Source organism: Leucoraja erinacea, chromosome 5 (assembly GCF_028641065.1).
Source record: "Leucoraja erinacea ecotype New England chromosome 5, Leri_hhj_1, whole genome shotgun sequence".
Lineage (NCBI taxonomy): Eukaryota > Metazoa > Chordata > Chondrichthyes > Rajiformes > Rajidae > Leucoraja > Leucoraja erinaceus.
The window spans coordinates 20965991-20990477 of NC_073381.1; the positions used below are offsets into that span (position 1 = coordinate 20965991).

At 45.1% G+C, this 24487-nt stretch overlaps 1 protein-coding gene across 1 annotated transcript in view; it reads right to left on the reverse strand.

Annotated features, from left to right (window-relative positions):
• Positions 1 to 17484, reverse strand: part of LOC129697023 (potassium voltage-gated channel subfamily KQT member 5-like) — a 218881-nt gene extending 201397 nt beyond the window's left edge. Inside the window, exon 1 of the mRNA XM_055635219.1 lies at positions 16435 to 17484. Within this exon, the coding sequence (XP_055491194.1) occupies positions 16435 to 16775 (341 nt within the window). The 5' untranslated portion in view covers positions 16776 to 17484. The remainder of the gene's footprint in view (positions 1 to 16434) is intronic.
• Between the last annotated feature and the right edge of the window lie 7003 nt (positions 17485 to 24487).

Here is a 24487-nt window from a genome sequence, read left to right on the forward strand (position 1 = left end):
TGCTGATTTTGCATTCAGCCGGGCGGCATGGTGGCGCAGCAGCAGAGTTGCTGCCTTACAGTGCCAGAGACCTGGGTTCGATCCCGACTACAGGTCCTGTCCGTACGGAGTTTGTACGGTCTCCCTTTAACCGTAGATCAGGAGAACAATGAAACTCTGAACCTTGGTTCGAAAGAAACCCGCACTCCAAAGTCTCCCGCACTCCAAAGACGTACAGGTTTGTAGGTTGATTGGCATGGAATAATTCTAAATTGTCTCTAGTGTGTGTTGGATAGCGTTAGTGTGCGGGGATTGCTGGTTTCCCCTCTGTATCTCTAAACTAAACATGGTAAATCGAGTATCACTGTACCTTAATTGGTACACGTGACAATAAAAGACCCTTTGAACCCTTTCAACATGCGTCTGTACTCCAATTCCTCATTGCAGTTCTGCTTCCCATGTTCCTTATGTTCATTATGGGTCCCTTTGCCCTTCTGCGTTAAAACTTACCAAGGCCCTGTTACTGGCTTTCCTTTTAAACGCACAGGGCTGCTGGCTGCATTGAATTTAAACCCAATTCCCCACCGTCCTTTCCCTCTCCAGCACTGCTTCTACCCAACAGCACCTTGTTCCTTCCTCTCTCCTCCCTTCACCGACTGCAGTCCTGCCTCTGAGTCTCTTTTACTCAGCAGGGTTCTGTTTCAGCTTCTGCTCGTCCACCTCCTGGGTCTGTCTCTCATTGTCCTGCTCTGCTTCTCGCATCCTTTGGCTTCACTGAGGCTTTCTTCCTGAGCATCTTTTGATCTCTGGCATCCTATGCTCCACATGGTTTTCCAAACTCACTGGCAAGTTCTAGTCCTGCTACGCAATCTCACTGGGACACTGTTTCCCCATTCCTTGTGTAGTCCAGACCTCATATTATGTCCAGAAAACCTTCCGCAAGCTGCTTTAAAACTCTCCAGCGGGTGGCGCCCGCAATGGCAGCCTCAACAACAGTCTGTCTAGTCCTTTTCCTTCTTTGTTGTTTTTTAGTATGTGTTAAATGTATGTTTTAGTGTTCTTTAGCTTTTTGTTTTATGTGGGGGGAAACTTAAAAAAAATCTCTTACCTCGACGGAGATGCGACTTTTTCCGTATCGTATCTCCGTCCGCACTGCGGCCTGACATCGTGGAGCCGGCAGTCTCTACTGGGGACAGACTTTTGGGGAGCTCCAACCAGGGGAGTCTGTGTATCTAAACATCGTGGAGCTGGCGATCCCTTTGCCAGGGATCAAAAGCTTCAACCACGGAAGCCTGCGGATCTAAACATCGTGGAGCTCGCTGTCCCACGTTAGGAACTGACTTTGGTAGCTCCAAGTCGCCTCGACCGCTCTGACACGGGAGCTTCGATCACCCCGACGAGGGAGCTTCGATCGCCGGCTGTGGGAGCTTCGATCACCCCGACTGCGGACGGTTCGACTACACCGACCGCGGGAGAATAAAGAGGGAAGAAGATTGGACTTTATTGCATTCCATCACAGTGGGGAATGTGGGGTATCCACTGTGGTGGATGTTTACGTTAGCTTTTATGTAGTTGGGTTTGTTGCTTTTTTTAGTATGGCCATATTCACTGTACCTTAATTGGTACACGTGACAATCAACTCCTTTTCCCTTGCTTTTTTCAAACTTGCAGGACCTTTGTTCCTTGCGCTCCTTTTACTCACTGGCCACATGACCCATTTACACAATGGGGCTCTACTCCCTGTACTACTCTTATTTACCCACATTGTGCTTGCTGCTCTTCCTTCAAACTCTCGGGGGGCTTAATTTCCTACCCTCCTTTAAAACTCTCTAGGGCTTATTTCCCTGCTCTCCTTTTACTCTCTCCCGGATTCCATTTCCCATGCTCCTTTTTCCGACCAAGATTTATCTTTCCTTGGTACATTTGCACACTGGGGCTCTCCCTCACACACTGCTTTTACTTAAATAAAGGCACTTGGCGTCCACACCCAGCAGCACTGCCTCCACCACTCGGGACTCAGGATCCCTGCACGTTTTCACTCACTGGGTTTTAATTTCCTGTACTCCCTTTAATGTCTGGGCACACCAAGCAGTAAAAGGGGAGTACTTGTGGTTGAGCAAGCCCCCGCTCAGCCGGAAGTATTCATCGGACCCAGGCGCCGTAATCCATCCCGGGAGCCGGTCCCACACAATTTGGGCCGCCTTTCCTCGACACTCTTCATCTCCTTCCGAGACGCAGGGAGGCGTGTCCTGTACTGGCTCCTCCTCCACACCCTACACTTCCTCGCCCTGGTCCACCGTCCGGACACCAAGTGGCGGTGGAGGGCTCTACCTGAGCCGGCTGCCTGCCCCTTTTCCGGGGATATGTCCGTGCCCGGGTGGAGTTAGAAAGGGAATACGCCCTGTCCACGGGCACCCTGGGGGAGTTCCAGGACCGCTGGGCTCTGCAGGGTGTAGAATGTATCCTCAATAAGGATTGTATCACAATTGTATAATAGTTTATTATGAATATATGTTTGCATTATATTATGGTGGCTTGTTTTATTGTAGTGTAAATATTGTTTTTTAATAATTGAATAAATATTTTGATTTAAAAAAAAGCAGTAAAAGAAGTACAAGAAATAGAACTGCAGTGTGTAAATGTACAATAGAACAAAAAATATCGTGGTTCGGTTTTCCATATTCCTTACTCTGTTAATATCCTGCATGGTTTCAAGTTTGGGGGATTCTGCTATGGATATTCCCTTTCACCTTTGTCTCCTGTGTTATTGTTCCTTACCAGAGTTCTATTCCCCATGCATTACAGTTGCACCATAGAAAGGTGCACCATCCTATTGTGATGCACCACAGCTTGGTTTGACAACTGCTCTGCCACAAGGGAATGGAGAGATGTGCACAAAATAGGTATTATGGTTGAATAATAGCCATGACCTTGAGGAATGGTGGCAAACTCAAAGTACCTTCTGTTCCTATTTCCATTGGTTCCTTTTCAACTAACCACTGCTATTTCCTTTGCTATTTGTAAAATACCTGGAACGTTTCTCCATGCTCCCTTTCAACTCAACAGACTTGCTTCCCACCCTCATTTTCACCTCAAGCACTCTCCATTTCCTGCCTTCTATTTGCTTCCAAAACAGGCACAAAGCGCTGGAGTAACCATATAACCATATAACAATTACAGCACGAAACAGGCCATCTCGACCCTTCTAGTCCGTGCCGAACACGTGTTCTCCCCTAGTCCCATACACCTGCGTTCAGACCATAACCCTCCATACCTTTCCCGTTCATATAACTATCCAATTTATTTTTAAATGATAAAAACAAGCCTGCCTCCACCACCTTCACTGGAAGCTCATTCCACACAGCCACCACTCTCTGAGTAAAGAAGTTCCCCCTCATGTTACCCCTAAACTTCTGTCCCTTAATTCTCAAGTCATGTCCCCTTGTTTGAATCTTCCCTACTCTCAGTGGGAAAAGCTTATCCACGTCAACTCTGTCTATCCCTCTCATCATTTTAAAAACCTCTATCAAGTCCCCCCTTAACCTCCTGCGCTCCAAAGAATAAAGCCCTAACTTGTTCAACCTTTCTCTGTAACTTTGTTGCTGAAACCCAGGCAACATTCAAAGGGCCAGGCAGTTATATCTGGAGAACATAGATATGTGACGTTTCATGCCAGACCTTTCTTCAGCCAGCATCTGCAGTTCCTTGTGTCAACATCTTCCTCTTGCTTCATAGAAACATAGAAAATAGGTTCAGTAGTAGGCCATTCGGCCCTTCGTGCCTGCACCACCATTCAATATGATCATGGCTGATCATCCAACTCAGTATCCTGTACCTGCGTTCTCTCCTGATCCCTTTAGCCACAAGGGCCACATCTAACTCCCTTTAAATATAGCCAATGAACTGGCCTCAACTGCCTTCTGTGGCAGAGAATTCCGTCACTCTAGAGTAGACCATGGCTGATTTCTACCTTAATTCCATTCACATTGCAACCGTAACTGCTCCATTTCTCAAATTGACCCCTCTCTGAGTGGTTCCAGATTCACTTTGCCCTGCATTTAAAAGCATTTCCTGATTTCATGCATAAGCAGCCTAAAGATTGTACTTATTTGTCTGAATTCTCCTCTCCTCCCACAATAGAAATGCTATCAACCTTATTAAATCGTTTGATTATTTAAATGACGATTAGCTCTCAGCACTTCATATTCTGTGCCAAAAACTCAAAAGGTGTTTTGTGGTGTTATGAGAGAAAGTTGGCATTACAACTAAACTCAAAATTACAAACTGCCTTGATAGCACTGGAGACTTGTGGGCATTGTTCTTGTCTTTGCAATATATTGTTTGTCTGCTTTTATATATTGAACTTCTCAGGGCATATGACAATAAAACACTCTTTACTCTTGACACAATCCTGGGATTACCAGCACTTTGCAAAACTACACCTGATCTCAACCTGAGAGGCAATTCACTTGGTAAAGTTTGCCACGTGGCTTGATTAGCTGGCAGAATTAATTGTAATACCTATAACCATTATCAGCGTGCTCTGTCGAGTTATATCTGTACCAAAAATGCTGGAAATGCATAATACCTGTGAACAGTGAAACAGCAATTTCATCAGCCGTTTATCCATCCTGTTTCTCCATCCACAAATGCTGCCCGACCTGCTGAGCATTTCCCACATTTCCTGTTTTGAATTTTAGAAACTGCAGATTTTACTCCAGCTTTTATCCATCTTGAAATGTTTTCTCCATCCTAAAAGGGCTCGACCCCGAAACTGCTGAGAAATTAGGTTTAGGCCCCGGCCCTTTCCCTGCACCGCCATTCAATATTCATAGATTTCCACTGTCACAGTACCTGCCCTCTTTTACCCCCTCCCCTTAGCTTTTGTACAACTTGAAATATGTTTTTGCAGTATGATGAGTCTCGACCCGAAACGTTTCCTATTCCTTCTCTCCAGAGATCTTGCCTGTCCTGCTGAATTATTCCAGCTTTTTGTGTCTATTTGCAGTATGATTGTCAGCCTCATTTTGTTATAGAGTAATTACTTCGCAATGCTAATCCACCAAACCATTCTCCCTAGACATAAAACCAATGTCTCAGAAACCTGGAGGAATATTGTCCACAACTTCCAGCAAGTGATGTGTGGTTTGTTAAAGTATATCACAGACCTCGGTGAGAGAAGATGAAATAAAAGATGGAAAACAAATGTAAAATTAGTCCCTGAAAATGACTGCAATGAGCTGTCAAGAAGAGTTGACTTATGTATGACATGGACTGATAGAGACTTAGATTGACAGATATGGAGTATAAGATAGACATGCAAATAGTGGGACTGATGAATCAAGCTAAAAATATATATATAAATCCACTGGAAATGGGAAGGATAGACAGTAATTATTTGTACAAATATATTGCACTTTATGTTAGATTTTGTATATTGTATAATTTATAGTTATTTTGTACTGTGTATAAACAACAGCACATCAGTTTAAGTTATAGTACACATGCATTTTATAAATACATGCAATTACATCTCTCTTGACACAACCAAGAACAAACCATTCAGAATTGCAAATAAAAAATATCGGAGATTAAAATAAAATTCATAAAATTGAATCATGGAAGCTGTTAACACAGCTGCTGAAGGCCTCCAAATTTCAAATCTGCATCGGTACAATGGATACCAGGTAACTGTTTAGGGTAAGCAGGCATTGGGCAACAGTATTGTGTGCAAGTGGTTCAATAACAGATAAAAGTTGCAGCCCACCATTCCCACATAACCAAAATTAGAGCAAAAATAAAAAAGAGCAAAATAAATTGAACTCAGAGATTAAGCAGCAAAAAACAAATAGAATTGTCGAAGAAGAGTCCTCATCTCCCTCCACAGCCGCTGTGTGGCCAACTGAGTTTGTCACATTAAAGGGATGCTAGCCCAAAGCCCATCCAAAATCAATTGCTTGAATATATGCAAATCCTTTTTTTCTTTTCCTATTTGTCTTTTTATCTTTGTGTTTTTTTTTACATTTATAAGTTTCCTTTTAAAGATTTAACTATATTTACATAGAGACCGGGAGGTCTATATTCAATGCGTATTTTGACACTGGTCTCATATTAGGTTATACCTGTTATTAATGTAATCCTGATCCCTATGTATCAATATCATTGTTATGTTTATCATTATTCTTTTTGCTCTGTTTTTTTTATGTTTTATTTTTGCTTTTTTTGGGGAAAAAAAGCAATAAAAAGATTTTAAAAGAAAGAATATTTGCAAGCTTTTTCCCCCGCCCCTCCTCCCTTTCCTCACATCCCTCCATTTTGGTCCAAGAGTTGGTTCCTATTTTGTGTTGAGAATTGGAAGGTTGTTTTAACATGGGCATAATCCTGCTGGTCAATGCAGTTTGCAGGAAGAATCATCGGAAGAAATGTATAACCGCTGAATAGTCTACACACTTTTCGCGTTTAGACCCCAGAGATCAACCATGAGAATCAGACTCATTGGAATCAATCTTCAACGCCAACCTTCATTATTTTTACAGTTCCATATCAGATGGCTTCAATGGATTGCACAAGTCAGCAGTGCACAAACAAGTTTCCCTGTGGACCAAATACATCTGGGCTGAAATTGCCACAAAATAATGCTCAGCAAAGGGTCATTTAACAGTAAATGTGCTTTTTACATGAAGATACAACTGATTTTCATCCATTAAGCCTTCTCTCATGTGTAAACAATGAAAAAACATCGTAACTCATGATCATCCTTGCAGATTTTGTTCAGAGAGGTTTCTATATTTCATTCTCCCTGTCCACACCAGGCTAGCGATCATCCATCATCTCACACATACACAATAGCTTCTCTCTGCCCATTCTTTAATGATCAGTATCCTGACAATATTAAAATCAAATACAAATCCAATTTACATGGTGTGGAAATAAATGTGAAATCGAGTAATTTAAGGTTAATGACATGAAACGTTTACTGAAGAAAATACAAACAAAAATAATTGAATATTTCCAGAAATTTCTGTTTAATTTAAAATCTGTTTACCAGCTTTGTATATTTGTACTATTAGGTAGCTTTAGTCTCTACAATTCCTGATACACTCACACGATCTCTCCTAAATTCCTGACTCAGTCCCAGTCTCCCCACAATTCCCGACATTTTCACACTCCCTACAATTCCTGACACACTCTCAGTCTCTCTCTACGTATCCAGATACCCTTGCACAGTCTCTACAATTTCTGACACACTCCTCTGTCCCTCGACAATTCCTGACACACACACGCTATCTCTCCACAGTTACTGGCACATCCCTATATTCTCTGACACATCCTCATAACAAGAGGATTTCAAGTATAGGAGTAAATTCATAACAAGAGGATTTCAATATAAGAATAAAGAGGTTCTTCTGCAGTTATATAGGGCTCTGGTGAGACCACATCTGGAGTATTTTGTACAGTTTTGGTCTCCTAATCTGAAGAAGGACATCCTTGTGACTGAAACAGTGAGGCGTAGGTTCACAAGATTGATCCCTGGGATGGCGGGACTGTCATATGAGGAATGATTGAAAAGACTAGGCTTGTATTCATTGGAGTTTAGAAGAATGAGGGGGGATCTTATAGAAACATATACAATTGTAAAAGGACTGGACAAGCTCGATGCAGGAAAAATGTTCCCAATGTTGGGTGAGTCCAGAACCAGGGGTCACAGTCTTAGAATAAAGGGGAGGTCATTTAAGACTGAGGTGAGAAAAAACATTTTCACCCAGAGTTGTGAATTTATGGAATTCCCTGCCACAGAGGGCAGTGGAGGCCAAGTCACTGGATGGATTTAAGAGAGAGTTAGATAGAGCTCTAGGGGCTAGTGGAGTCAAGGGATATGGGGAGAAGGCAGGCATGGGTTATTGATAGGGGATGATCAGCCATGACCACAATGAATGACGGTGCTGGCTCGAAGGGTCGAATGGCCTCCTCCTGCACCTATTTACTATGTCTCTATGTTTCTATCCCCCAATCTCTTTGCAATCCTTGACAAAATCTCCCAGTCTCTCTCGAATTCCTGCCATGTTTATTAGACTCCATGCTATCACTCGCTCTCTACCTTTCCTAACTATTTTGCCGAACACATTTATTCAGAAAAATCGAATGAATGGTGCTCAACTGATGCACAATGAAATCATATTTAATTGATGGAAACATAATAATCAAAAGCTTTTTCCAAAGACAATTTCTCTGCTTGACTGCTGTGCCCATGGAGATGTGCAGTCTAGAAATGGCTTTAAGCCCAGCTATATTACATAAGGATATCTTAAAACAAGAAATTCCATGTGAACTCTGCTATTGATAAATCCTCTCCATCCATTCACCACAGCCTTCAGAAATATAACATACCTCCCGTTTATACCATGTCTGGATTTCTAGAAGGGCCTGATGTACACTGCACTAGCCTGTTTCAACTTGGCATTAATATTTCAACTTAACCCCATTTGCCAGCCTCAAATTAGAGACCCTTAATTACTTTGTCTATGAAAAACATCTCCAATCTTCATTTACAAACTTTTCATTTCTGCTGCTCTTTGAATAAGAAGTGCTTGCTCACTTTTTAGAGCCGCCCTGCTCTAATTTTGAAAATTTGCATGTCATCCATTTTGGTAAGAAAGGTACCAAAGCAGTACCTTTTATTAAATAGTGAAAGATTGGAAACTGCTGTTAGTCAGAGGTTCCCCAGTGCTCTTATATGTAAATGAATGGAAGTGCACATGTAGGTATGGCAAGTCATACAGTGTGGATACAGGCTCTTCAGCCCAACTTGCCCACACCAGCCAACATGTTCCAGCTACACTAGTCCCACCTTCCCGCATTTGGTCCATATCCATTCAAACTTGTCCTATCAATGTACCTTTCTAATTGTTTCTTAAAAGTTGGGATAGTCCCAGCCTCAACTCTCCCCTCTGGTAGCTTGTTCCATACACCCACCACCCTTTGTGTGGCAAAGTTACCCCTCAGATTCCTATTAAATCTTTCCCCTTCATCTTAAACCTATCTTCTTTGGTCCTCGATTCACCTACTCTGGGCAAGAGACTCTGTGCATCTACCCGGTCTATTCCTCTCATGATTTTATACACCTCTATAAGATCACCTCTCATCCTCCTGCGCTCCAAGGAATAGAGTACCAGCCTACTCAACCTCTCCCTATAGCTCAGTCCATCTAGTGCTGGCAGTATCCTCGTAAAACTTCTCTGTACCTTTTCCAGCTTGACAACATCTTCCATATAACATGATGGTCAGGAATGACCACAATACTCTAAACTTGGTCTCCCCAACGTCTCATACAAGATGATCTCCCAACTTCTATACTCAATACTCAGACTGATGAAGCCTTTTTGACCACCTTATTTATCTGTGGCCCGACTTTTCAAGGAACCATGCACCTGCACTCCTAGATCCTTCTGCTCTACAACACTCCCCACAGCCGCACCATTCACAGAAACATAGAAACATAGAAAATAGGTGCAGGAGGAGGCCATTCGGCCCTTTGAGCCAGCACCACCATTCATTGTGATCATGACTGATCGTCCCGTATCAATAACCCATGCCTTGCCTTCTCCCCATATCCCCTGACTCCACTAGCCCCTAGAGCTCTATCTAACTCTCCCTTAAATCCATCCAGTGACTTGGCCTCCACTGCTCTCTGTGCCAGGGAATTCCATAAATTCACAACTCTCTGGGTGAAAAAGTTTTTTCTCACCTCAGTCTTAAATGACCTTCCCTTTATTCTAAGACTGTGGCCCCTGGTTCTGGACTCGCCCAACCTTGGGAACATTTTTCCTGCATCTGCTTGTCCAGTCCTTTTATAATTTTATATGTTTCTATAAGATCCCCCCTCATCCGTCGAAACTCCAATGAATACAAGCCTAGTCTTTTCAATCTTTCCTCATTTGACCGTCCCACCATCCCAGGGATCAATCTCGTGGTCAAGAAGGCTCTGGTCAAGAAGGCTCACCAGCGTCTCTTCTTCCTGAGGAGACTGAAGAAGGTCCATCTGTCTCCTCAGATCCTGGTGAACTTCTACCGCTGCACCATCGAGAGCATCCTTACCAACTGCATCACAGTATGGTATGGCAACTGCTCTGTCTCCGACCGGAAGGCATTGCAGAGGGTGGTGAAAATTGCCCAACGCATCACCGGTTCCTCGCTCCCCTCCATTGAGTCTGTCCAAAGCAAGCGTTGTCTGCGGAGGGCGCTCAGCATCGCCAAGAACTGCTCTCACCCCAACCATGGACTGTTTACCCTCCTACCATCCGGGAGGCGCTACAGGTCTCTCCGTTGCCGAACCAGCAGGTCGAGGAACAGCTTCTTCCCGGCGGCTGTCACTCTACTCAACAACGTACCTCGGTGACTGCCAATCACCACCCCCCCCCCGGACACTTATTATTATTTATTCAAATCGTTTGCTATGTCGCTCTTCCAGGGAGATGCTAAATGCATTTTGTTGTCTCTGTACTGTACACTGACAATGACAATTAAAATTGAATCTGAATCTGAATCTGAATCTGTGAACCTACGCTGCACTGCCTCAATCACAAGGATGTCCTTCCACAAATTAGGAGACCAAAACTGTATACAATACTCCAGATGTTGTCTCATCAGAGCCCTATACAACTGCAGAAGAAACTGTGTAGGTCCTACCCTTGTTTGACGTTCCAAAATCCAACACCTCACATTTCTCTGTATTAAATTCCATCAACCATTCCTCAACCACCTGACCAATCGATCATGATTCTGCTGCAGTTTTCCACAACCATCTTCACTATCTGCAAAACCACCCACTTTTGTATCATCAGCAAACTTGCTAATCTTGCCCTGTATGTTCTTATTCAAATCTTTGATGTAGTTGACAAACAGTAATGGGCCCAGCACTGAACCCTGAGGCACACCACTAGTCAGAGGAAACAAATAGGAAGCAAAAAGGCCTTAACTATGAGAAGATCTGACATGACCCCCCACTGAATGCATCTGGGATCTGAGTGAGATTGTACGTGGAATAATGTGTACAGATCTGATCTCCCTTTCTAAGTACGAATGCACTTGATTTTGAGGATGAGCAACGTTGGCTCCTGTGCTGGGAAGGTTGTTCCATCAGGAAATCATAAGCAGATTGTGACTGGAGTTTAGAAGAAGCTGGCTCTTTGAAATATTTAAACATTCTTCGAGGGAGTGCAGTGTAGGTTCACAAGGTTAATTCCGGGATGGTGGGATTGTCATATGATGAAAGAATGGAGTGACTGGGCTTGTATCCACTGGAATTTCGAAGAATGAGAGGATATCTTATATTAAATTATTAAGAGAATGGACACGCTAGATGCAGGAAACATGTTCCCAATGTCGGGGGAGTCCAGAACCAAGGGCCACAGTTTAAGAATAAGGGGTAGGGCATTTAGAACTGGGATGAGGAAAAACATTTTCACCCAGAAAGTTGTGAATTTGTGGAATTATCTGCCTCATTGGAGGCCAATTCACTGGATGCATTCAAAAGAGAGTTACATAGAACTCTTAGGGCTAGTGGAATCAAGGGATATGGGGAGGAGGCAAGAACAGGGTACTGATTGTGGATGATCAGCCATGATCACATACATGGCTCGAAGGGCTGAATGGCCAAATCCTGCACTTATTATCTATGTATCTTCCAGGGTTTGACAGGGTAAGTGGACCGGTCGTATTTTCCCTGACTCGAGGGTTAAATACAAGACTTCATAATTTCTTCACCTCTGCCTATCCTTAGCCCCACGTCCCCCTCCCTTTTCATCTGTGCATTAATTGCCTCATATTGTGTTTTGAATTGAATTCTGTCTTTACTTTGTGTACTTGTCATGTCTCTACTATTTATTTCATTCCCCTTACCTGTTTTTCCTCTACCTGCTACATTTTCGTAAGGTGTCCTTGAGACTCTTGAAAGGCGCCCATAAATAAAATGTATTATTATTATTATTATTATTATTATTTCAAAGTAAGAGATAAGACAAAGTTCTCTCACTCTGGGTGTATGAGCCTTTATAATTGTCCATTTAAGAGGTCTGCTGAGGTTCAGTAGCTGAATGTATTCAGGACAGGCATCCACATAGGAATTCCCTGCAATAGGAAGGATGTCTTTAAGCTGGAAAAACTACAGAGAAGATTTATGTAGATGTTTCCAGGACTTGAGGGAAAGATTGGACAAGCTAGGACTTTATCTCTGGAGCAAAGGAGGCTTAGGTAATTTATAGAGGTGTATAAAGTCATGAGAGAAATTGATACGGTGACAATTTTTAACACAATTTTTACCCAGAGTAGGGAAATCAAGAACCAATGTGGGCCGAAGGGCCACAGTTCCTGTGCTGTACTGCTCTGTGTTATATATTCTATGTGCATGCAGAAAAAAGAATCGTGTTCAGCACAGACATTGTGGGCCGAAAGGTCTGTTCCTTGTGCTGTACTATTCTATGATCTAATTGGTTGTAAGCCATGTGAGCAGCTCTTTCAATAGACGATAGACAACAGATGCAGGAGTAGGCCATTCAGCCCTTCAAGAGCCAGCACCGCCATTCACAATCAGTACCCCATTCCTGCCTTCTCTCCATATCCCTTAACTCTGTAATCCCTAAGAGCTCTACCTAACTCTCTCTTGAAAGCATCCAGAAAACCAGCCTCCACTGCCCTCTGAGGCAGAGAATGCCACAGACACACAACTCACAATCAGAGACTGCTGCTGTCCTTTTACCGGTGCTCCATTGAGAGCATCCTAACATACTGTGTATGCGTGTGGTACACCAGCTGCACAGCGGCTCAGAGGAAAGCGCCCCAGAGGGCCATTGACAACGCCCAGAGGATTGTCGGCTGCCCTCTCCTTACCTTGGAGGACTTACACAGTTCCCGCTGCATCAAAAAATCCCAGAGTATTATAAAGGACATTTCCCACCCCGGACACTCCCTGTTTGAACTGTTGCCGTCAGGCAGACGGTACAGATCTACAAGGACAAGGACAAACAGACTTAAAAACAGTTTTTACCCCACTGCTATAAAGGCACTAAATGTAGCCGCCAAGGAACGCAGGGGCGATACATACTAAGGGACTGTGGTACACTGTGAAATCGACAGAAGGATGGAGGGTTGGGTGTTTATGCGTGCTATTTTCATGATATTTATTTTAGTTGTTTATCTTTTTAAATATTTTACCTTGTATGTATTGTTAGCTTTTAGAAATGTTTGAATGGTGCACTGACTGGCTGACATTTTTAAATTTCGTTGTACATGGTTCATGTTACAATGACAATAAAGAAACTACACTGTATTCTATTCTATATATTCTCTGTGTGAAAATGTTTTTCCTCATCTCCGTTCTAAATGGCTTACCACTTATTCTTAAACTCTGGACCTTGGTTCTGGACTCCACCAACATTGGGAACGTGTTTCCTGCCTCTAGCGTGTCCAAACCCTTAATAATCTTATATGTTTCAATACGACCCCCTCTCATCCTTCTAAATTCCAGAGTATATAAGCCCAGCTGCTCCAATCTATCAACATATGACAGTCCTGCCATCCCGGGAATTAAAATCGTGAACCTACGCTGCACTCCCTCAATAGCAAGAATGTCCTTCCTCAAGTTTGGTGACCAAAACTGCACACAATACTCCAGGTGTGGTCTCACTAGGGCCCTGTTGAGCTGCAGAAGGACCTCTTTGCTCCTATACTCAACTCCTCTTGTTATGAAGGCCAACGTGTAATTTGCTTTCTTCACTGCCTGCTGTACCTGCATGCTTACTTTCAGTGGCTGATGAACAAGTACCCCAAGATCCCATTGTATTTCTCCTTTTCCCATTTTGACACCATTTAGATAATAATCTGCCTTCCTCTTTTTGCCACCAAAATGGATAACCTCATATTTATCCACATTAAACTGCATCTGCCCACTGTCTAGTCACCCTGCATCCTCATAGCATCCTCCTCACAGTTCACACTGCCACCCAATTTGCTGTTACCTTTAATCCCTTCATCCAAAGCTTTAAAATATATTGTAAATAGCTGTGGTCCCAGCACTGAGCCTTGTGGTACCCCACTAGTCACTGCCTGCCATTCTGAAAGGGGCCCGTTAATTCCTATGTGGGACCTTAGCAAATGCTTTCTGAAAGTCCAGGTACACTACATCCACTTGTCCATTATCCTGGTTACATCCTCAAAAAATTCCAGAAGATTAGTCAAGCATGATTTCCCTTCGGTAAATCCATGCTAACTCGGACCGATCCTGTTACTGCTATCCAAATGTGCTGCTATTTCATCTTTTATAATTGATTCTAGCATCTTCCCCACCACTGATGTCAGGCTAACTGGTCTATAATTCCCCGTTTTCTCTCTGCCACCTTTCTTAAAAAGTGGGATAACATTAGCTACCCTCCAATCCACAGGAACTGATCCTGAGTCTATAAAACATTGGAAAATGATCACCAATGCGTCCACGATATCTGGAGCCACTTCATCAAGTACCCTGGGATGCAGACCATCAGGCCCTGAGGATTTATCAGCCTTCAGTCCCATCAGTCTCCCCAACACCATTTCCTGCCTAATGTGAATTTCCTTCAGTTCCTCTGTAACCCTATGTCCTCTGGCCAGGAGTACATCTGGGAGATTGTTTGTGTCTTTCTTAGTGAGGACAGATCCACATTGCGTGTTCAACTCGTCTGCCATGTCCTTGTTCCCCTTAATAAATTCACCTTTTTCAGAGTCGAGGGAGGCCGGTCCGTTCTGCAAGGCGGGTGGCGGGTCACAGGCTGAGCCCCCCCCCGGGAGCACCTTTTTCAGTCTTCAAGGGTCCAACTTTGGCCTTAACTAGTTTTTTCCCCTTCACATACCTAAATAAGCTTTTATATTCGCCTTTATATTCTTGGCTACCTTACCTTCGTACCTCATCTTTTCTCCCCGTATTGCCGTTTTAGTTATCTTCTGTTGCTCTTTAAAATTTACCCAATCCTCTGGCTTCCCGCTCATCTTTGCTATGCTATATTTCTTCTCTTTTATTTTTATACTCTCCCGGACTTCACTTGTCCGCCACGGTCACCTCTTACTCGCGTTGGAATCTTTCTTCCTCTTTGGAATGAACCGATCCTGCACCTTCTGTATTATTCCCAGAAATACCTGCCATTGTTGTTCCACTGTCATCCCTGCTAGTGTATCTTTCCAGTCAACTTTGGTCAACTGCTCCCTCACGGCCCCATAGTCCCCTTTGCTCAACTGTAACACTGACACCTCCGATTTACCCTTCTACCTCTCAAATTGTAGATTAAAATTTTATCATGTTATGGTCACTACCTCCTAATGGTTCCTTTACCTCGAGTTCTTTATCAAATCCGGTTCATTGCACAACACTACATCCAGAATTGCCTTCTCCCTGGTAGGCTCCAGCACAAGCTGCTCTAAGAATCCAAAGTGTGTTCTGATAAATGCTACCGCACTATTCTGTGCTGCAAAGAGTTGACAACAGAATATACGCCAAGCTGAAATGTTCGTGTCCCTCGCAAGACAGGCACGTTACTCCAGCTTTTTGTGTCTATAAACGTGCAGCTTCGGGGGACGGACCTGTTGCAAGGTCCACACTGAACCGTACCTTGCTTCCCTTGCAGCGAGCAACGTGCCCGCCTACAGCCCCCCAGCTCCCGGGGGCTCAGCCTGTGAACCGCCACCCGCCTCGCAGAACGGACCGGCCTCCCTCGACTCTGACAGCACTCCGCGAGGGGACTGCATCACAAGCCTTGGAAAGACTTCTCTTGAGTTTTACTCAAGGCTGTCTGAAGAAGGGTCCCGAGTCCCGACCCGAACCGTTACACATCCGTGTACTCCAGAGATATTGTCTGACCCGCTGAGTTACTCCAGCACTTTGTGTTTGATACAACGCTCCTGTATATTTATATAAAGAACATCGTCGGAAATGCACCACTGCTGGATTCAGTGACCCGGCGCATCAATTGCTAAATAACACCCTCTCTAACGTTGTTACTCGCTCAGACCAGGGAGGAAGCGCGCTCCTAAATACTCGCTGGCACAGTTTAACACCAGCCCAGGCGACCAGCGAGGGCTATATCCCTTGACCCAGGGTCTGGCGACCAACACTGGCCATGCCGGGGAGGGGGCTTCAAGCGAGAGTTGTTTTGACGCCGAGTTCAAATTCTCAAACACTCTCCCGAAGGATGTTGGCTGGCGTCCAAATGGTTCAACATTAGAGAACCATCGCAGCTACCGGTCAAAGATCGCAACCTGGGGAGGGTGCAATGTGGGGCAATTCAATAAGTGCACACTCGTCCCGCCGCTCCCCACTTTGCAAACACAGTTAATGTAGTGAACACAAACATATGGGAGTACCTCGCTCTCGAAACGCAAGGCTGTGGAGCTGTGGGTCCGGCGCAGAAGTGACCGAAGGCGAGTTTTACTCACACGAACCCGTGGTAGGTGAACGCCCAGGTCCTGGGTCTCTCCAGGACGTTGTAGAGCAGGTTTTGCAGCCTCCGGTAGCGAGCGTTGCTGCGGGCGGTGCGGGAGCGGCGGTCCAGGGGCTTGGTGAACAGACCCAGGCGGTCTCCGTGTTGTTGGGGCGCCCTCCGTACCTCTGGCAGCAGCAGAGTCCCGTCTCGGCCCCCGCACTGCTCGGCGCCGGGCTTCAAGCCGCTCTCCACGTCGCTAGTACCCACCGCCTGCAGCCGGAGCCCCTCTCCGTCGCCCCTTCCCCTGGGGCTCTCCCTCCACACTCTGCTCCCGTCGCTGTGTTTGCGGGGCATCGCATCAGACACCCGGGGAAGGTGCCCAGAGCGGAGACATGGAGCCGCCGGGAGGGGTTGATCAAGGGATGCGCTCCGTCCACTCTGTTCTCTGGATTAACACCGAGGTCTCTCTGTCTTTGCCGCCTCCTCCTACTGCTCCCGTTAGCGGGAGGGGTCTTATCCGCTCCAAAGCGCTGGAAGGAACTCCGGGGCTGCAAAGGTTAAAGATGGGTGGCAGGAGGCGCTCGCTGGCTTTGCGGAGCGGTGCGGTGTGAAGCAGGAGCGGGTCGAATATGTGCTGGTGCCAAGCCTGTCCTTCCCTGGGTTGTGCCAGCGCTGAGCGGATCCACAGCCTCCAGTGTCCTGGCGCGGCAGCTGACAGAAACCCGAGAAGGAGGGGAGGGTGATGAAGTTCTTTCAAACAAATTCCCTCTCCTTCCCCACCTCGCCCCGATCCTACGGGATCAGCCGGAGACTCCCGCCTGGAGAAGCGAGTGATTGATAGCACCGCACGAATCCCGCAACCGCTGTTGCCTCACACACACACACACTCACACCTCACTACACATGACACACACGCCACACGCACAGGGCTGGCTTCAGCTGCCCGAAGCAGCAGCGCACCTCCCTGGAAAAGCCTGCCGCTTGTTGTGATTCCCGAGGCGTACCCCCTCGGGTATACTCAACTTCGGGAGGGTTGTGCTTACAGCGAGAGCCTAGAGGATTTCCCCACCACTCACACGGGGCCGGACTCCAGTCGGCAGCGCAACCACCCAGCGGTATGCTACACTGTCGGAGGCGCTGACTCAGCTCCCAATCCCAGGTTTCTCTCTCTCTCTCTCTCTCACACACACACACACACAAACACAGTCTCCCTCACACACACACGCGCACACGCGCACACACACGCACACGCACACATACATACACACACATACACACACACACACACACACACACACACACACACACCACACACACACACACACACACACACACACACACACACACACACACACACACACACACACACACACACACACACACATACGCGTGGGCTACATACATCTCTCGAACATGGTGTCATAGAGCTATGCAGGACGGAAACAGGCCCTTCGGCCCAACTTGCCTGTGCTGACCAAGATGCCCCATCTACTGCCTGCGACTGGCCCATTCCCCTCTGAACCTTTCCTATTCATGCACCTGTCTAAGTATATTTTACATGTTGTACATGTTGTTACAGTGCCAGCCTCCATTACCCCCTGCGCATCTTTCAGTCATTTGTTCTATTTACCGTCTATGTCTCTCGTTTCCCTTTCCCCTGACTATCACTCTGAAGAAGGGTCTCGATCCGAAACATCATCGATTCCCTTCCTCCAGAGATGCGGCCTGACCCACTGAGTTACTCCATCTTTTTTGTGTGTCTACATCCTCTGGCAGCTCGTCCCATATACCCATCACCCAATGTGTGAAATATCAGCTTGGAGAGAAAGTCTGGTCAGTGTCACGGTGTTACTGGTGGGGGCACAGGAGACTGCAGATGCTGGAATCTGGAGCACAGACACAAAGTGCTGGAGGAACTCAGCGGGTCGTGCAGCATCGGTGTTGGGTGGGGGAGCTGTCAACGCTTCGGGTTGACACCCTTCAATAGCTCAGAGCTCGCCTTCGACACACTGGCCGCCTTTTTGTTTCAACTTACTCCAACTCATAAAGTACCTTCGGAGACACGGTTAACTGTGAATCATAATGAATAAAGGTCGCAACCCAAAACCCGTCTGCCCAATTCCCTCCACAGATGCTGCCTGATCCGCTGAGCTCCTCCAGGACTTAGTTTGTTTGTTCAAAAGTACCTTCGTAAGCGTACTTTCCATGGACATGGGGTGAACGATTTAATAGGAACCTGAGGGACAACTTTTATTACACAAAGGGTGGTATATTTATGGAAGGAGCTGCAGTGGACGTAGTTGAAGCAGGTACTATTACGATGTGTAAAAAAATCTTTGAACAGGTACATGGATAGGATAGGGTTAGAAGGATATGGGCCAAACGCAGGCAGGCGTGACTAGTGTAGATGGGGCATGATGATCGGCGTGGGCAAGTTGGGCCTGTTTCCATGCTGTATGACTCGATGCCAATGCAAAACTTTACCTTCGCAACAAAAACACTTACTTTAAGAAAACCAGTGCTCACGGTGTGGCGGGAAGAGAAGTTTATTTGCTGGGTGGAAGGGGATAGTAACTCAAGAAAGTGCAGACACCACTTTACCAAACACAAAACACACTCGCACACACACAGCGCTGGAGTAATAATTATAATAATAATAATAAACGTTATTACAGACTCAAGGTCCAGACAAGCGGCAACATTACATAAAAATACATTGTATATCAAATATCATAAATATATATACAATCTTGGTATATCACATAAATACATCATAATTTATATATTTTTAAAACCCCCCCACAAAAATCCAGATTAAAAGATGATCAATGTCCTACAACGAGACAACGATACCAGTGTCTCCACAGCTGGGATTCGTAGCGTGTAGTGCTAACCCTTATGTTTGACAAGGCCACAATAAACACATTTTTAGAGTAATTTATCCTGCAAATGAATTTATACATGTGGTGTCTTAGGATAGCTTCTAAAGTACTGACTCCTGCAGCACCATAGTGAACCGAGCCCGAAGAACCAGTTCAGACCCGAAACGTTACTTTCCACATCCTCCAGAGATGCTGCCTGACCCGCCGAGTTACTCCAGCAGTTTGTGTCTTATTTAGTGAATGATAAATCCGTCCGTGTGTTGGAAACGCCCACAGCCGGATGACCAGTAGCTTTCGGCGAGTGTGAAGCAGGGACCTTTCCCTGAGTTGGGGGGTTAGACGGGGTTAAACGCGGCAGCTGGTGGCGAGGGATGTTTCTCTATGACAGGTGCAGAAGCACGAAAATCGTGACCAATTCACAAGCCTGTGGATCCTGAGCTGAGCGCACAGCACATCAATGAATCATAGAATCGCGGTAACACGGAAGGGGCTCGTTTTCCGGCCACGCTGTATTTAAGGCAGTCCCATTAACTGCTTCTTTCCCCGGGGCCGGTAGTAACCACTGTTTTCTTGGCAGTCGCGGTCATGTTTGTGAGAGATTGCAGCTGAGCAGATACAGCTACTCACAGCCCGAGGAGACCCTCGCAGCTCCAAGCCTCTCTCAATCGCTTAAAGTCACCACCTGGGACAAATGAACACAATTACATGACCTATTGATACTTTTCTGCCGGCCACTTCGTGGATCTAACTAATGGCTAATTCTGCTCGTATGGCTTGTGAGCTATTGGGAACATATATATTGAACGACATCTGCTGCCGCCTTCAAGTCAGGTGGTTGTGTTGGGGCCCAGAGGGTTTTGCATTCCCTCAAACCTGTCCCGTCAATCACATTGTTGGCCGACGTGCAGTGAGAAGAACATTTGTGCACAGAGTTCGTTGGGAAATAAAGACATGTTTATCTGGTATTTATTTCGCTTTCGAAGGACTTTGCAGCTGAACAGCCACCGTTGGACTGTAATGAAGAAATCCAACGGCCAATATCTACACAGCAAACACCCACAAACGGCAAATAAGCGGCTTGTTCGCGACTTCTATCAAAGGATAATAAGTGACAATTGTCTTGTAAGATATAATTCCACAGGCCCCGTGATGAATCAACTGCGATAATTCCCGAGATATTTTAAATGGCAATTGTCAATTTGGCTTTCTACCTTCAGTTCCTCTTGACTTTCTAATGCTGAAAATTTAGGTCGCGCTTCAGGGTCACCCCGACTAGCACAGAAATTTTCAGCTCAAAAATCGCCCGTTTTCCATGTTTTTAACGGGTGGGAAAGTGCGTGTTTCCCCATTCACTTACATGTACCAAACTGAGAGATGTCCTCCAGTCAGAATTTTCGGTCACGTGAGGGGGGATCTACGCTCATGTGACCTTTGGTGAAATCACCCTATAGCTTCCGTCTCAAATACAAGATTGCCACTAACTTAACTGCTTGCGATACTAACAAAGGAATAAGTTAAATACATTAATATAAAATACGACGAATAAATATGATCACCATATTATCAAAGGTTGGATTTTGGAAATAATTAGCATGTTTGACGTTGTCAATACTATATATTGAAGAGAGGTTTTATTTTGAGACGAACATAGGTCCAAATTTGAAGAGGCAAAAAAAAATAATGCTTTGACATGAATTTATGTGTGTTAATCTATAAATATATATTTGTACCCAGACATTGTTTTTGATGATTCAAAACCATTTTCCAGGAGCCTCTTGCTCTGATCTTTTGTCTTTAATTGGTAGCTGCACTTCCATTTAACAGCAGAAATCGCATGCAGTTAATATGATAATTTATATTGCAACAGTGTTTGTGTGTGTGATCATTATAATATGGGACTACTTCATTTACCTAGCCATTTTGGGGTTCAAATTTCGACAGGTCTACATCAAGAAGGAACTGTGAGCATGATTTTCCATCCCACCCCCAGCGATGTTCCCTGGTCCTTCCCATCATTAAGACCCTTCATCCCAGAGCTACTGTTCAGATCTAGCTATCTCTAATAGGGAACGGCCAAGTTTGGTGATTTGTTGACATCATGCAAAACTCTCAGAAATACATCTGCTGTTAACTTGGATGTACGTAGACAGTATGCAATAAACTCTGATAATTTGTAGACTCACACAGAACTGCAGATGCTGATTGATCTACATCAGGACACAGAGTGCTGGAGCAGGTCAGGCAGCATGTCCCGGAGAACATGAACAGCTGACGTTTCAGGTCTGAAGAAGGAACTCAACACGAAACGGCACCTATCCTTGTTCTCCAGAGATGTGGCCTGACCTGCTGAGTTACTCCAGCATTTTGTGTTCTTTTCCGATGATCTGTGATCTGTCATTTCGGACATCCTAACAAATTGAATTGAGCTCAGCTGGGGATGTTTGCTGCAGCCTCTTGCGACTCAGGATGCATAGGATATGTTTGGAGGGATATGGACCAAGTGCAGGCAGGTGGGACTAGTGTAGCTGGGACATGTTGGGCGGTTGGGCCTGTTTCCACACTGTATCACTCTATGACTCACCCAGACGCTGATTCCTACTCTCCCTTTCCATTGACGGGGCCTTAGTTGCCACATTCCCTTGACGTTCACCTGGTTCTGTCTCTCACACTCCTTGTTTCCTGCGCTTCCTTTAAACCCACCCTGTTCACTGGAATGTTTCTCATTATTCTGTATAATGTTAAAAAGAGATGAAATAAAAGTCTGTTGGAACATTAATGTGAGTAACTTGAATAGCCTGCAAAATCTACTGACCCAGCATCAAAGTCCCGAGTGCACTGGGTTATCAGATTTTTACTCCCAAAACTATAAAAAGGAGACAGGTCCTTCGGCCCAACTCATCCATGCCAACCCGTGGACATTTTCCGGTATTAATTCCCCATTGCCCAGCACTTGGTTGACAACCTGAGAGTGGCGAATCTGTGGAATTCTCTGCCACAGAAGGTAGTTGAAGCCAGTTCATTGGCTATATTTAAGAGGGAGTTAGATGTGGCCCTTGTGGCTAAAGGTATCAGGGGGTATGGAGAGAAGGCAGGGATGGGATACTGAGTTGGATGATCAGCCTTGATCATATTGAATGGTGGTGCAGGCTCGAAGGGCAGAATAACCTACTCCCGCACCTATTTTCTATGTTTCAATGTTTCTAACCCTCTCAAGTGTTTATCTGTACAAGCATAGGTCAGCACAGTGGTGCAGTAGTAGATTTGCTGCCTTACAGCACCAGAGATCTGGGTTTGATCCTGACTACGAGTGCTGTCTGTCCGGGCTTTGTATGTTCTCCCTGTGACTGCGTGTGTTATTTCCGGTTGCTTCGGTTTCGCCCCACATTCTAAAAACATGAAGGTTTGTAGGTTAATTGGCTTCTGTAAATTGTCCCTGGCATGTAGGATAGAACTAGTGTACGGGTGATCAGTGGTCAGTGGAGACTCAGTGGGCCAAAGGGCCTGTTTCCATGCTGTATCTCCAAACAAAACTAAATCTAGACAGTTCTTAAATGTTGTCAGTGACCATGCTTCCACCACTCTCCCAAGCAGTGCATTCCAACTACTCATGGGTGAATAAGGTCTCTTTTGATTCCCTTCTATGCCCTCTAGTCTATCTACCTTTGATGTGGGGATTTTCTTCCCACCACCTACCCAATATATTCCCTTTCTATACCACAATCAGGTGCCTTCTTATCCACTTCTGTTCCAGGAAGAGGAGACTTAGCTTCTCCAGTCTCTCCTAACATCATATTTGGATGATTGGAATGTAGGCCAAACATCCAAACAGGCTCGCATTCCAAATCACAAAGCCACAGCACTAATTCCAGTGGAACATCACTACTCAGTCATCCAATTATAAAAATAATCCACGACCATCACCCCCTGTCTCTTTTTGCCCAGTCAATATTGGGTCCAGTTTGCCACATTGTTCTAGATCCCGTTGGTTCTAACCTGTTGGACGTCTTTCCATATGAGCCCAAGCACTGTTTAGCTTAGAGACACAGCGTGGAAACAGGCTCTTCGGCCCACCCAGACCCTACTGCCCAGCGATCGCCCCGAATACTAACACTGATACACACTAGGGGCAATTTACAATTTTAACCAAAGCCAAATTAATCTACAAGCCTATACGTGTTGGAGAGTGGGAGGAAAGCAGCGCTCCAGGGGGGCCCCATGCGGTCACAGGGAGAAAGTACAAACTCCGTACAGACAGCATCTGTAGTTATTATCAAACCGGGGGTCTGGCGCTGTAAGGCAGCACTCTATCGCTGTGCCACCGTGCCGCCGCTGCTATTTAATTTATTCCAATCCTTGTTCAAATCTTACTGGGATTTGCAGCAACTCAGTTATTAATGTGTGATCTAAATTAGTAAAATATTCCAGGTTTTCATAATACTAATACATTATAAACATAGTTTTGGAAAAACAAGAATTAAAGGCATTCCTGGAAGCAACATTTCAAAAATGCTGGCGCACATGGTTGGGAAATTAAAATAGAAGAATGATCTGGTGCCACAATAAGTTACTAATTTCTGAAAGTACTATTATTTCTCGAAAAGGTTACAAGATAATTCAACACAAAATATGTTCCTTGGCTCCTGCTGGAAGAAAGTGCAAGAATTTCAATTTACTTTGAGAGCTTGAGGGGCTTTCTGTGCTCAGTGTAAAACCTCCCAGGTGTGCCTGGAATAGATCATCCTACATCTCCTCTCCTCAAGGACAAAGAATGGTGGTGACAAATAAAATTGACTTTGACTTTGCTTCCATTTGGGATCCATAGGTTTAGGTGCCTGACAGTCCCTCTGCGAGATCTGTACACTCTGCCATAGAGGGCCAAAAGCTGTCCTTGCATTTGGTGCGGTACACACTTTAAAGCTTTTGTATCTACTGCCTGATGGGAGAGGGCAGGACAGAGAAGATCTGAGTGGATCATTGATTATATTAGCTTTCTTCACAAGGCAGTACGAAGTGCAGATGGAACACTGGGTTTGCATGATGGATTTGGACTGCTTGTCAATTTCTTGGTGTCCTGGGTAGAGCAGTTGCCACTTCAAGCTGTGATACATCCAGATGATTTCTATGGTGCATCTGTAGAAATTGCTAGGAGTCGTTGTGCTGAATTGCCTGAGAAAGTAGAGGCAT